The sequence below is a fragment of the Calonectris borealis genome, chromosome 2 (assembly GCF_964195595.1).
Source record: "Calonectris borealis chromosome 2, bCalBor7.hap1.2, whole genome shotgun sequence".
Taxonomy (NCBI): domain Eukaryota; kingdom Metazoa; phylum Chordata; class Aves; order Procellariiformes; family Procellariidae; genus Calonectris; species Calonectris borealis.
This window is the reverse complement of record NC_134313.1, coordinates 152,281,501-152,297,421: the sequence shown is the minus strand read 5'-3', so window position 1 is coordinate 152,297,421 and position 15,921 is coordinate 152,281,501. Positions and strand designations below refer to the sequence as shown.

Genomic DNA, 15,921 nt, shown 5'->3' with positions numbered 1-15,921 from the left:
GAATGAAAAGCTAACAACCCGATTTCAAAGCCAACACTCTATTTTATAAACAACTCAGAAATCACCAGAAGGAAAAAAGCTGTAAGACTGTAGTTGCATATCTTAAAAATAGCCTTCAAAAATTTCCTTATTCTCTCTAAAATAACCTCGAGAATTACTTTGGATGTAGAACATTTATAGCGTCATCTTGTGAGAGCGCCTATCTGTGACTGCTGCGCTGCTGCCTGGACTTAGCAAAAACGTCAGTACGCAACTGCTGGTGGTTAGATCATTACACGGACTCACTCGTCACGGACGAATGCTCTGTACCAATTTCTTAAATCTAGGGTACCAATTCCTTTTAAGTCAACTGATTCAGCCACTTTAGACAAAAGTTTTGACTTCCACAGTCTGAACTTCCACGACTCCAAACACCATCATCCCTCCTTTCAGGCTGTGGACTACCAAGGGCATGGCCCAACCTCTATTTCAGGAACACCTCGCTCACCTCAAAGTGTGTTGCCTCTTTTAATTAAAGCTCGGTATATATAAGAACGCTAATAATAATAATAATAAATAATAATAATAATAATAGAGCTACAGAGCCATATATTTGAGAGGCCACTTACGAACAAAATCAGAGCAGGCATAAGAGAGTAAGCTTGATCAAAACCAGAACAATACTGCTCCCTCATACCTGGCCCCAGTACAACCAAGTGCAAAGTGTCCACAACAGCTATATTTGAACATTCATCTTCAGACATGCTATATATATATATAGTCATTGGAGAAACACAAGCACATCATTTAAGTGATCTGAAGAAGAATGCATTAGGAAATTATGTAGGATAGCCAGTAGGAAGTTAGACAGTACAGATGCACTTCTCCCCCTCCATCTCCTGCCTAGAATCTAAATAATCTGATGCTGGGCACACTTAGAAATGACCTGAAATATTTAAGTGCTGGCTCTAGCAAGTTCAATTCGAAATAGCACACACCACGCTTCTAGAATATTCAGAAATATTTTTAGTTTACAGCTTCGTAAACTTTCCACTCTTGTTTTGGACAACAATTTCTCCAGGGACTGCTAAAATACACCCCAATCCACCCCAATCAACTGCTTTTTCTGTGTTCCAGGTGACCAGTGACCTCAAGGGGAAAACTGCCATATTGTACAGACTAACTCTTTACAAGATGTTGATGCCAGTGGATTACAAGCGTATCTTAACCTGATAACAAGGTATCTGTCCCAGTTGCTCATAGAGTAGAGGTAACTAATTCCTCATCTGGTCACGTGCAGATCCCACCAGGTACGTTTTTAATATTTTCTGGACCTTTCTGAGCATAAGTATTAGCGCGTGGGCTGGGGTCAGGACCTGTTCTGCAAGTGAATCATCTCACTGTGGCTGCACAGAAGCGTGAAGCAGGCAGCGGGAACAGGACCAACACTCCTCCCTGCTCTCCTAGTTCATGCTATACACCAGGCACTTTGACAAGGGTCTCTCAAGCATTAGCGTCATTCTGACTACTTACAGGCATCAGTTTATACAGTAGGAAAAACAGTGATGATTCATCATTATTAGGATGGCAACAGATTCACCTGGGAGACTCCCTAAGCACCTTAGGGAAGCAGGTCTTTATTTCTTTTACATGGAAAGCTTTTCCCTTGTGTACATTTTGTTTGTAACTGGTAGAAGAGGAAACTCCCCTTTCCCTCTACAAACACTTCTGCGAAGAGAGAGGTACAGATTGAAAATTAAGAGTAAACTAATCACTGATAAGAGAGGAGAAACACCTTAAGAGTTTGCTGTGTGGCATACAGGCAGCCCCTGTAGAAGCACAGAGTCAGTACAAAAATTTTCGAAAGAAAACTTACCCAGAGGTTACTTCTGAGAAAGACAACAAGCCAGAGGACTTAGGGACAGTAAGCGCACTGAGCAAGCATTTGAGTACGGCCTTGTACCAGACATGCTGCAATTTGAAGAATTAGTGGCATGTTCTAGTGGGCCAAGAGGCAGAAAGCAGGACAGCATCCCAACGCTCAGAGACACATACTGGAAAGAAAGGAAATGTACTTCCGGATTTTTCACATCAGACTTGATTAAACAACTTGTATCCTTTGAAAACTCTTTGATAAAATAATTTTTTTCAAAATAAATGTGAAAATCATAGATTCATATAGCAGCTGTCATTGGAAGAAACCTTTTGTGATCATCCAGTCCAACACCTGCTCAAAGCAGGCTCAGTTCAGTTGGGTTTTTTAATACCTCCAATAACGGAGACTTCACCGTCTCTGGGAAACCTCTGGGACACCCTCACAGTGTCAAAAAAAGTTTTCTGATGTTTAAATGGAATTTCTTATATTTCAATTTGTGCCTCTTGTACTTTCTGTCCTTTCACTGACTACCCCTGAGAAGAGTTTGGCTCTGTCTCCTTTATATTTTTCCATCAGGTATTTTCACGCATGTGTAAGATTCCCCTGGAGCCTTTTCTTCTCCAGGCTGAACAGTCCCAGATTGCTCAGCCTTTCTTGTCTCTCAGGTGCTCCAATCTTTAATCAACTTTGTGGCCCTTCACTAGGCTCACTCCAGTACCTCCATGTCTCTTGTACTGGGGAGCCCAGAAGCGGACACAGCACTCCTGATGGGGCCCCACCAGGGTGGGTAAAGAGGAAGGATCACTTCCCTCAACTCGTTGGCAATGCTCTTCCTCTCACAGCCCAGGAAGCTGTCAGTCTTTTTTGCCACAAGCACACATTGGTGGTTCATGTTAAACTGGCGTCCACCAGGACCCCCACAGGCCTTTTCTGCAAAGCTGCTTTCCAGTCATTAAGCCTGTACTGGTGCATGGGGTTATTCCTCCACAGGTGCAGCACTTGGCATTTCCCTGTGCTGAACTTCACAAGGTGGTTGTCTGCTCATTTCTCCAGCCTGTTTTAGTCCCCCTGAATGGCAACACAACCATCTGGTCTCTCAGCCACTCCTCCCAGTTTTTATCATCTGCAAACTTCCTAAGAGCACACCCTACTCTATTGTCCAGCCCACCAAATGAAAATCTTAAACAGAATTGGCTCCAGTATCAACCCCTGGGTTATATCAATAGTGACTGGCCTCAAGTCATCTATACGCAGAAGGGTATTGGCTTTGTTAAACACTATTTCCCCTTCATAAAACCTTCATGCTGACTACTCCCAATCACATTCTTCTCCTTCATGTGTTTCAGAAGTGGTTTTCAGGAAGATTTGCTCCATTGCCTTACCAGGGATTGAGGTGAGGCTGACCAGCCTGTAGTTCTTGGAAGACACCTGGTACCTTGCCTTTTCCATATCCTCTGTCACAAAGTCCACTGCCCCATTCAGCAGCAGGCCCACATTCTCCCTAGTCCCAGTTCTGCTGACAGTGTACTTACTTCTCATTGCCCTTCAAGTCCCTCACCAGATTCAGCCCCATATGGGCTTTGGTTTTCCTAACCCCACCCATGCATAGAATCATAGAATCATTTAGGTTGAAAAAGACCATTAAGATCATCAAGTCCAACCATAGACCTAACACTGCCAAGTCCACCGCTAAACCATGTCCCTAAGCATCACATCTACACGTCTTTTAAATACCTCCAGGGATGGTCACACAACCAATTCCCTGGGCAGCCTGTTCCAAGGCCTGACCACTCTTTCTGTGAAGAAATTTTTCCTAATATCCAATCTAAACCTCCCCTGGTGCAACTTGAGGCCATTTCCTCTCATCCTATAGCTTGTCACTTGGAGAAGAGACCAACACCCACCTCACCACAACCTCCTTTCAGGTAGTTGTAGAGCGCGATGAGGTCTTCCCTCAGCCTCTTCTCCAGACTAAACCACCTCAGTTCCCTCAGCTGCTCCTCATAAGACTTGTGCTCCAGGCCCTTCACCAGCTTCGTTGCCCTCCTCTGGACACGCTCCAGCACCTCAATGTCCTTCTTGTAGTGAGGGGCCCAAAACTGAACACAGGATTCGAGGTGCGGTCTCACCAGTGCCAAGTACAGGGGCACGATCACCTCCCTGCTCCTGCTGGCCACACTGTTTCTGATACAAGATGCTCATGTTTACGGTCACAGTCATGCTCAGACCGTGTCTCCACATTCCTCCCAGGTTACCTGATCCTACTTCCACCTCTTGTGCACTTTCATTTTATGCTTGAGTTTTGTCAGGAGCTCCCTGTTAAGCCATGCAGGCCTGAAAATTATCTAATTTCAAAATATTTTCACAATACTTCTTCCAGAAACACTACAAAATTCTTCCATTTCAAACTGAATGTGTTTTCCCTTTGCTTCTCTTGTGTTAAAACTTTTCTTACAAGAATGTTTGCCTTTCACAAAACCCAGTCTTCATGAACTCAATATAAACATTTCTACCTACACTCTTCTCCTGTCTGCAGCTCTTCTGTAGCACAACCTGAACTTCTGATATGATTAAGTTGTTCTGCTTTTTCCTTTTCTCAGAGCTTTACGAATTTCTGGGGTGAAAATCTACAGGAAGAAAAACAGTGCAGTCCAGAAGCAAGGCATGTGAAAACAATCTCTCGTGACAATTCCAATCTACTATAGGCTTTCCATTTTTTTCCCCATGGTGCATATGACTCTTTTTTCACTAGACCTTGCAATAAATGTTCATGCTTCATGGTAACACCACAGTTCTGCTGAGGCAGTAAAAGGGTCTGCAACTACTTGAGGATATAATGCTTTCAAAAGAAAAGTTTCTTTAAGCATACATGTGGCATTTACAAAAGCATCATGATGGTACAAGACTTTTACTGCATTCATTTGGGATGCTTTGCCATTTTAAAACACCATCTCAGACTTGTACCCCACCGTTATTACACATAGAGTACACCAATATGTACATGATGATATTATTTCTGAAATTCATCTGTGATTAATACAGTAGCTGGCACAGCCTGTTTAGCCACCCACATTTTCAGTTATTTTTAATTCAGCATTCGGAAAATGGAACATATGGAAGAACACATCCTCCTAGAATGTATACGGACCAACTACCTGTAAGTTTTATATTTATTGAACTAACTGGGAATAATTGCAGCTCTGCTATCTTGATAGAAGCGATCAAGACAAATACCAATGGTGTAAGAGTAGACTCAGCCTGTCAGCATAACACATTCATCCACACTGACAATGCTATCTGGCTGAAACCAAGCCACAGTGATAAGTTAGTAACAATATTACTGGTAATTGTGGACCATCTGGCAAGTAAGTATATTTTGTTAATCTCCTTATAACAATAAATATTTGTTTTCTGCCACAATTTTACAATCCTTACACAAAAAAGATACTTAAGGATTACATGTTCATGTTTAACATGTAGTTAAGAAAGTATTAGTTTCATTGTACATAATAGATAATCATTGAAGAATGATGTCATCAAGGATTTTCTGTCGGGTCAGAGGTTTGATTTAAGAGGCTTTCATGTCTGTCTTAATTTCCAGTACCACTGTTTGTTGGCATGCTGTTTGCCTTGAAATCTGTGCCAGAAATTGATTTAAGCTTATTTTCCCAACCTACTAGCTATCTTGATAGTTTCAGTAGTTATAATATTTCATTGTAACAACATGTTGTAAAACCTGTATCTACAGAAGAATTTTTTTGCCTGTACTGTTACATCATAAAAAAGCAGGAGGAGCATGTTCTCTTTCTCCCAGCCAGCTTAAGCCAGAGCTGCACAGAATAATAGCCTGCCAACATTTCAATGGTGACAAACAATACCTTCGTCGTCTAGATCTTCAGAAGCTTTTTGGCACAGAGTCATCACAGCTCAGCTAAACAGGCATTCAAAGTTTGTCTTCTAAGTTTGTACACTTATTTTTGTACCTGCAATCATTGCAAGCAGCCATAATTAAGGTATAAGGCATGGTTATCGCATACTGAAGCAGACATCATTCCCCCAAATCTAAATGCCTACCTAGATTCTTGCTGCCGTATTCATTCACCCCTACATGCTGTCCTTCATAAGTTCTCCTTACCACAAAGCAAGGAGATAAGAAAAACAAATTCTCTACAGCTGTCCCAAATCTGCAAATGCCCACACCCCTAGATAAACATACGCTGTAATTAGTATAGCCAGTGTTTTCAGGGCAGATACCTTCTCTGACCATTCTCATTTTGGAGGCTGAGACTTCCAAGAACAGGAATTTTCAAACAGTGCATACTACCTGACACCTGAGGCTCCTTCAATGCACCAACTGGGCATCCAAAAATAATCCTGGTGTCAAATTCACAAGTGACTTTCAGCCATAAGTCTTACTGGTAATCAGCAGCTTCTGCAGGTTCAAGTTGCTTTTGGAAGTTAAGATTTAGGATTTGATGTTTTTAAAACTATTACCTTCGCATATACAGCCAGATTCACAAAAGGCTACTGGGACATTACATACAACATGATTTTGATCTGGTCATGCAGTTGCCACTAATTTCTTACTAATAGGACAGTGACAGATTTACCTAATTCCCCAGCCATAGCTTGACTGTTGCTTTTCAGCACACATTTTCACAGGAGAACCAGCTTTCACTAAAAATAAACTTAACTGACGAGTAAGGTATAGCAGTGTGGGCATATGAATTAGGATTCACCTCTAAAGAAAATCCCTCTGGGCCATTTGGAACAGTACTACAAGGGTGGAATACTTAAAGCTGAATCCTCTGTCGTCTGAAGAATTATTTCAGATTTAAATCTGCCTTCAGATTTATGGCATACAGTGCTGCCTCTCTGGGGATTTCCCTGCAGTTTAGTCAGAAAGTTTCCTAGATACTTTGAGGGCCGGTGATTTTTTTTTTTTGCTTGAGGATGTTCAAGTTGCTGCTAGCATCTTAAATCTGTCAGAAAGTGCCACCTTGTATAGGAATGCTGACGTGTCAATGATGGTGGGGTACCACTTACATTAGATTCTCCCTAAGAAAAAAGGCCTTGGAGCCAAATTCAAACTATTTAGTAGGAAATCAGCATTTTTTTAATGCCCCCATTACTATCCAGGGGGTCAAAGAGACAGGTGGAAAGAAAGGGCTGTCAAGGAACAGTATAGAAAGTGATCTAAGAAAAAAGAGGTTAGGAACAAGAAAAGCTTTTAAATTAGAAGGATGCTACACAGGAGAGATGGCCTCAGCCTAACTATATCCAACCTTCTGACACTGATGATTTCTTTAAAGGTAATAAGGGAATTTTAAAACTGAAAAGTAAGTGGAAGCCAACATTAAAAAAAAAGGAAAATGGAGAGGCATAAACCTGGGCAAGGAACATATAAAACTACAAGAATGTAAGACAAAACCAAAAGACATTTTTAGAAGCAGCATGTTAAAAGCATAGGCTCTACTAACTAAAAACTTTTCAAATACCTCAGAAAAAGGAAGCCTGAAATAGAATCTGTAAGGCCAACAGACAACAAAGACATAAAAATTGCTCAGAGTAGAGACAGCCTTTGCAGAAAACGAATTGTTTTCATCACTGCACATTTTAGAGCCGGGAAGGCTCCAACCTCTGAGGCACTCTTGAGAGTATGACAAAAGTCAGCCTTCACATGCAGGGATGTTAACAAGCTGGGCATCACAACGATCCCTGCTTTGTTCAATACACACACAGATGACCACAAATGGGTGACCAGTGACAAAGTTTGCAGGTGATAAAAACACTTAATATAACCCACAACTGAATCTGACTGACACAGAGAAGATGAATGAACACTTTCCAAAGTGTTTTTGTAACACAAGAATCTGGGATATCCCAATGAATTTAAATTCATGGAGCAAATTTAAAAACAGAAAAGATTTTTTTTTTTCTCCAAACAGTTCATAATTATATTATGGAACCCAATGCTAAAGTACATTGCAGAAGACAAAAATGGGTTAAAAAGTGAATTAGAGTCATGGAGGTCAGTTTAATCCATACTTACTATCAACACTCATTCAGATAGAGTCTGAAAAACATTTTTTTTTATTGCTTATTATTTGTAAATGCGATATAACCAAGATAGGAGAACTCAGCACTTCCACTGCTCTTACATTTTTTCCTAAGTACCTGCCAGAAGCTGCTTTTGGAGAGAGGGCTAGGTGAGCCTCTCATCCGACCTAACACAGCAATACTTTTATTCTTACCTTTAGGAACACTTCTCTATCTCAGCTCAAGTTCATGAATAGACAGAATAGGAGGTGACAGTCCCGGAGCTGCATCTTAGATAGTAAGGACTGTCACATGTCCACTCCCTTCAAAAGAGCTTTGATAACCTCTGTGCTGGAAGCCTTGCCCAAGGGGGATAGAGAACAGAGGAGTACAAACAGCAGTTTGACCCAAAAAGCTAGTTCCTTTTATAGCAACTTATCATGTGCTACATAAATTGTGGACATAAATGCAGTATGTGTTTCAATGCTCTCCTGGCCATATTTAAACTTCTTTCGTCAAAGACCCACTTCTGTTTCTCCGATAGTGAAGAAAGACGAATCGTGTTTCTAAAAAAGAAATCCCTATTTATTGTTCCTTTTGTTTCATCAACATCCAGTTTTCTACCCTTATCCATGATCTCATAGAAAAAAAGCAGAGACATAATTGATCGTCCAGAGAATACTTAAAACATACTGGGGATTTCTATAAGCAGACAGTACATCATAGGAAGACATTTCTTTGTTCTCACCTCTTTTCAGGGATATAAATCCAAAACTTTCAGAAGTTCTAGGAAATAAATTGTTCCTTTTCATTTTTAAAACCTGTTCTAAATCCACCCACACCTTCAATCATATTATATGGGCCAGGGCGTGTCATAGAAAAAATGTCAGCCTCACCATTTTAAAATATTTTCAGGATTATACAACTACTGTATCATGTCACAAAAAATTAGAAAGCCTCCTTAAACAGTTAAAATGAATTTTCTTTCTTAGCTCAGTACTGAGACTAAAGAGAGATTGGGGGGGGGGACTAAAAAAGGGGGCTAAAGGAAGAAATTAAACTATATTTAAAAGAAAAAAGTTACTATTTTTTACAATCTCTCTTTTTTTTATGTCTACATTTATGGTTATTTTACCAAACAATTTAATACCTGTGGAATACTTAGCAGAAGAGGAAATCACATATATTCCCTAAGAAATTACTTATTTGTCATATATACTTCTACCTCCATGGTTTAATTTGCCTTCAATAATGCTTCCTCAACAAGCACCCTATTATGGCCTAACACTGGAGTGGTCCAAGTCATTATTAATAATACGGTGGAAATCACTACATTACACTGCCTTTAGGGAAGAAACAGCTAAATTTAACTGTGCAATAAAGATTAATCTTTGCACCAAGGAATACCTTTCTAATAATTAAAAGAGAAGTAGCAAATGTCAGGAAGACAAAAAATATTCAGAGGTAACACCTGGTTCAGCCAAACTTCAGAATGAAGTTATCTGCAAATGCTCCAGAACACATCATCGTTCAAAATCAAAAAACCAAACTTACTCAGCTTGCTAATTGTATACCCTTCTGCCAAAACACCATTATTCCATTTCATTCTCCCAATAGTCCTTAAAAAAGATTGCAAATACCGCCCTGGATTTGGTGAAAAAACTACCTGGCCTTGCTGGAACATGGTAAGAGGGAAAAAAAAAGTCCCTGTATCCTAAAAATAGCCTGACCTCCTAGATGAAAAATAGTGTGAGAGCGATGACCAACTCCCAAAATGTTGACATATTACAACACAACATTAAAGAAAATGAGAACAGCATGCGGGAGAACATTTTGAACTGCAAAAGCAGCAATTCATTCACCAGTTTGGAGATAATTGATGTCATTGCAAAAGGCTGAAACATTGCACATGAATCTGACTAACCACGTTCAAGAAATACTGGAACAAGGCTTGAGAAGAGGGACCATGGCAACAGAGAGCTTATAACAGGAGACTAAAGAAAGCTGGTTTGTGTAGTCTAGTAAACAAAGGTGGAGAAGGGACTGCTGCCTAGAAATAGGTCAGGGCAGTAAACATCAGCGAAGAGAGCTATTTCAGATAGAAGGCAGTTCTGGAACAGGAATAAATGGATGAGAACTAACTGTGAATAAATTTAGATCAGAAATCAGAAGCAGCTATCCAACCATTAGGCCTGACATGCCAGTGGACTGGAGAGTCAAGAGGGAAACCTACCTACTTTAAGATGGAGTTTGGTCAGCTGGTGACATTAAGTGGGCCTGTGACAGCAGGAGATTGGACCCAATGACCCAGGAGGGCGCTTTTTTTTTTTTTTTTTTTTAACTCATATGCTCCTAGTAGCTGACTACTTGCACACCTTTCTTTCAGATTAAGGAGTAATCCTCCCCACCAGCCTATTAGACTGCTAAAGCAATGAAAACCTCCTGCTTCCTCTCCAGGGGCTGAGCAAGTACTTTTAGAGAAGGAAATGTACTCACAAGATGCAGCTTCTCACACTGTTGCACTTCCACAGCAGGGCTGCAAAGAGACCACCTGAACCACCATGTGCCATGGAATATGGTTCCATGTACTCGTGTAATAGGAAGTAGCAGAGAGGGTCACTGAAGATTGCTGACAAGGGCTGTCACGCGCCACCCTCTGCAGCACTAGCTGAACAGTGATTAGACACATGAGATGGGGAATTCCACCTGCAAACTAAATCAGCTCTGACGTTTTAGGAAAGGAGAAGGGAATGGTTAGTATCACCAGGAGATTAGTTCTAGTCTCTGTGGATCCTCATTTCTGAATGAGAGCCTACGCTGTATTTTGTAAGCAGATAGGAACATTTGCTCCCTGCGCTTGGGCAGACCAAAGGCTGGTGAATGCAGACACTACCACCAGCAAGCACTGCTAAGAAGCTGTGGACAGTCAGTGTTCCTAGCTTAGCATTGCGTGGAGCTAACATGGTCCCACCAGGCTTGGACAGCTTCTGGTAAATTTATCAGCACAACCAAGTTGTCTTTGGTTTCTCCACTTCATCTCAGTATTGGCCTACAGTGCTAGCCTTGGCAAGACAACTTGAATGACCATATCCTCTCACCTTCCTTGGTCTTCGCTTTGGACAGTTTGGCTGTCATCTCTTGGGGGGAGGGGAGACCGTACAAGATGAAATTAAAGACAGATAGCAAGATGTTTGCAAAAGCCCCCTGCCTGTAACACGCTTCCTCTGGCAGAAGGCACCATAACCCTTCACCACAAGAACAAAGCTTTTTTGGCTGCACTTTCAGAATGCCATTGACAACAGCACTGCAGTAGTAGCATGTATTGAACATCACCAGTAGTAATTATTAGTATTGCCTTCGTTAAACTCTTTCCATTGCTACACCACATGACATACCCATCTGTTACTGCAACAGAAGATACACCAAGAAGCAAGGGCAATGGATTTTCCTTCTGTAATCTGAAAGAACTTTTTAACTCTGAAAGAACTCTCTTCCATGGAGATAATATGTTCCTGAATGTCTCTTACCCTGACGTACCATGCCATAAACCTAATGTCAGCAAAGTAGTACATAAACTGTCAGATGAATATTAAAGGGGCATGCACGAAATTACCATTGTGCTGGTTTTGGCTGGGATACAGTTAATTTTCTTCATGGTAGCTAAGTATGAGGCTGTGTTTTGGATTTGTGCTGAAAACAGTGTTGATGACACAGGGATGTTTTAGTTACTGCTGAGCAGGGCTTACACAGAGTCAAGGCCTTCTCTGCTCCTCACCCCACCCCACCAGCGAGTAGGCTGGGGGTGCACAAGAAGTTGGGAGGGGACACAGCCGGGACAGCTGACCCCAACTGGCCAAAAGGATATCCCATACCATATGATGTCATGCTCAGCAGACAGAGCTGGGGGAAGAAGAAGGAAGGGGTGGATGTTCGGGAGGGATGGTGTTTGTCTTACCAAGTCACCGTTACACGTGATGGAGCCCTGCTTTCCTGGAGATGGCTGAGCACCTGCCTGCCGGTGGGAAGCAGTGAATGAATTCCTTGTTTTGCTTTGCTTACGTGCTTTGCTTTACCTATTAAGGTGTCTTTTTCTCAACCCACAAGTTTTCCCATTTTTACCCTTCTGATTCTCTTTCCCCCATCCCACTGCGGCGGAGTGAGCGAATGGCTGTGTGGTGCTTAGTTGCCCACTGGGGTTAAACCACGACACCATCAATGACTTCATGCCAGACTATTAAACGGAAGGAGCATGTAAACTGATCCATTAACGTGTTCCTAACAGATGGTTCAGAGGTACTTCGTCGGGAGAACCAATGTAGCTTTCTCAAAAGATGGAGGTTAATACATACTGCTTTTTACCATATAGGCCTTAAACGGGAGTTTAAAGTTAAACTATTGTGTCACTCAAAGACAGATAGTGAAGGGAAATAAAGCTTATTTCAAGAGGCACCTTATAGTAATTAATACTAATGTTCTAATAACTACGTTAGATTTTACATTTTTATATGACATACTTATACTTTAAACCATTTCTTCTCTTGCGAACTCACACTGAGGCTATGTGCCTATCAAGTATAGAAATATTGTGCAAATATTAAGACATCCCACAAATTTTGGGAGAAGGGTATTTTGTTTACAGTATTTCCTATGTAGCTGCAGAGTTACTTCTTCAATATGCCAAATAATAAGCTTTTATTAGAAGCCCATCTTTCATGTAACATACCTCAAACTAGGAACACAGGAACTATGATTTAGCCTTGCCAGAGTATGTGCATGTGTATATATATGTATATCTGCTTCTTCCACCTGCTTCCTTATATAGTTACCAAAAACATACTGACCCATTTTCTTAGAAATGCTTACCCACTCATCTCTGGTTTTGATACAACAAAACTTTGTTAGTTTTGTCCTAACTGTTCAGTACAACAGCAATACAACACTTCGAACTTGCACAGCATACCCCATTGCAAGATCTTCTAAATAAGAAGAGGTTCTCCAAGCTTAGATGTGCTTAATGGATGCCCTCTGAAGTATCAGAGTTACAACAGGTTATTCTATTTCTTCAACTGAAGTGACTCCCACCTGGTAAACAGAGGCTGGGAAGATGAGGAAGCAAAGGCAGTGCTTTGTACTGCACCCAGGAGGACCTCTACTGGTTGCCTTAGTTGGTCAGGGTTACTCCAAAATGGACCTGGTGTGTACTGCACACCAGAGCTACCACAGCAGAAACCTACACCGCTGAGATGCTTCCTGGCATGACAGGATCTTGGCACAGAATTGAGGTTGAAGCTTTAGACTGTTGTTTAAGAATCTGTTTTTCTCTTAACTGAAATCAAGATCAGAGCTTCTTTGAGTTAAACTTGATATCAAGAACTAAGTTCTCAGATAGCTGGTTAGTGGCTGCCACCCCACGCCGAGCCTGGCGGTTCTTTAGGTTATAGGAACCTCTATCCCCCAACAAGAGATTATCAGCCCACACTAGCTTTCATCTGCATCCTGAAGTTCATCAAGTGTGAAACACCGCATTTCAATGAAATATGAGAAGTTCCCTGAACTTTTCTGGACCCTCCTTGCTAGGGTCCAGAAGAGCTCTGCAGTAGAGCTATTCTTGGGTTTTGGTCTTGAGAAGAATTCAGAAACAAACAGCCTGCAGGTGAGCTCAGTTTACCTTAACACTACTAGCCTCATAAGTGTGAAGATTTCAGGGCAAAAGGTAATTCCATAGAGAAATAATCAGCCACTCTCTATTCAGCAGATTTTTTTTTTTTCCCCAAGGATACACAACTGCATTCATACCTGTTTGATCCCACAGGATTTCAGACTAAGCCAAGGAAACCAGCTTTCACATACACAATTGCCTGGCCACCTAAGTGTGGCAAAACCTCTTCTATGTCTGCTGTGTTCTTGTTTATCTTTACCTACTACTGAATTGCAGCAGAAAGCAAATTCTGTGCTCCTCTCTCACCTCCTGACAAATGCCAGCTGCTTCTGGGCAGTGAGCATTCCCTGAGGGACAGTGACCTGTGAGCCCCACCACAGAAGTGCCTCTGGGAAAAGTCTGACATCCCGTGCCCCACAGGTTGCTCTCATTCCTTGGACACATCCCTCTGCTGTCAAAATACAAAGACACAAGAATGGGCCTTTTTGTACTCCCCTCTCTGCTAATCACAGCCCAGTTGCAAAGTCCTGGGGGTAACAGCAATAAAAAAAAATAAGCAATTCTTTATGTATGCCAGGTATCAACTACACAGCTGTATAACAGGGAGGTGTCCTAAGAAAAGCTTTCCTACTGTCAGCTTAGGTGGTAGCCACATGCACTATGACAGAACTGCAGTCACAAACACTTATTTAGCTACAAATGTACTGACCACTGACCAGGCTCGAGCACCCCACAGTGGATGTGCTCTGGAGACCAGAAATAGCAGTTTATCAGCATAACAACATTGTTTTCCAGCTGATTAAAATCATAGCTGGGGTCAAGCTAGTTTCAATTATGCAGTGTAGTAAGAAATAACACCTCAGTAAACATCTTCCTCTTGCAGTCAGAAATACAACTGGCAACTGCAGCTCTCCCCCCCCCCAAAGGATGCCAGGAACCCCATGCACACCTGTTTCAATGGGAGCAGGTAAAGCAAACGCTGCCTTACAGAGATGAAAGCGATTCTTTTACCGAGCAACAGCTCCCTAAGGCACACGAAGGTAGAGCTCAACAGGAAGGCCTGAGGTTGCTCTGCGGTGTGACTGAGCAGCCCGTCTGGCAAGGGTTGATCAGGTCACTCCAGAGACACAGCATGCCCTTCCCTAGAAGGGGGGCTGAACCAAAACCCTATCCTACGCCCTACAGAAAGCAAGCAGAGAACACTTCTCCTACCTGAACTCAGGGAGGAGGTTTGGCCGTAGCCCATAGAAAGCCGCTGACAGAGTCACTAGCCAGCCGGGTTTGTAATTCCCATTCTCACACTCCAGGTAAGGCGAGGACCACCTAATGTGGTTCTTATCAGCGGTGAAGCTTTCCCGCCTCTTCCAGCTGTTCTCCAAAGTTCTGGGGCCCGTGTTTAAGACCTTCCTGTGCAGATGTGGCCTCCACTTGCGCTTCAAGCTGTGGAACCACTCTGTTTCCACAGAGGCGTTGGCCAGGCGGTGAGCCGAGGAGGACAAGTCCTGCAGGAGGACCTGGCTCTCGTGCCTGCTGGCCTGGAGGAAAACCTGGGGAGTAGAGGAGAAAGGCTCTGTGCTGAAAGTGATAGCTGCCCTGGAGATGTTAGGGTCCCCCTCCAGGAGGCTCCGGATCAAGGCGCGGTACCACTCCAGGTCCTCCTGCAAGTTCTGCTCCCGCGACTTATTGCTCTGGAGGATCATGTTGAGGAAGTTGGTGGCGTGGGTGAGGGTGTCCAGGGCCCCGTGCAGGGAGGGGTGCGAGGTGAAGCGCGACTTGCCGGCGAGGCTGGCCAGCTCGTACCGCCCGGAGCAGTTGGCGCGCCGCAGCTCCCGGGAGTCGCCCGTGTAGAGGAACGAGGCCACGTCCTGGGGCACCTCCTCGGCGAGCCGCTGCGCCAAGATGGTGCTCTCCGTAGAGCGGCTCCGCGGGGCCGGCGGAGGCTCCCGGCTCTTGATGTGGTTGTAAATAGGGTGCCTCCCTCTGAGCGCCCGCTCCCGGCCGCGCACCGCCTGCCCTTGGCCGGCGGCAGCCCCGAGCCCCCGCTGGGCGAGGAGCAAGAGGAGAAGGAGCCGGAGCAAAGCCATGTCCCCCGGCGCTCCCGGTCGCGCAGACACGGCGAAGTGGCTGAAGATGGGCTTCGCGCAGGCGGCCGCGGCGCAGGGGCACGAACGCGCAGGGGCGGCCGAGCGGCAGCGGGACGGAAAACGGCCCCCGGCCCGCGAGTCACCTGTGGCGGCGCCGCCCGCGCCCTCCCCAGCGCGGGGCGCCGCGCAGCCCCACCGCCGGCGCGGAGCGGCTCGCAGCCCCTCCGGCGACGGCAGCGGCTGCAGCGAGCCCGCCTGCGCCTCCTCCCGCCGCGGCCACCGCG

At 43.7% G+C, this 15,921-nt stretch overlaps 1 protein-coding gene across 1 annotated transcript in view; it reads right to left on the bottom strand.

Annotated features, from left to right (window-relative positions):
• Positions 1-15,637, bottom strand: part of GPR158 (G protein-coupled receptor 158) — a 204,313-nt gene extending 188,676 nt beyond the window's left edge. Inside the window, exon 1 of the mRNA XM_075140803.1 lies at positions 14,766-15,637. Coding sequence (XP_074996904.1) covers positions 14,766-15,637 — 872 coding nt within the window. The remainder of the gene's footprint in view (positions 1-14,765) is intronic.
• Positions 15,638-15,921: the final 284 nt, after the last annotated feature.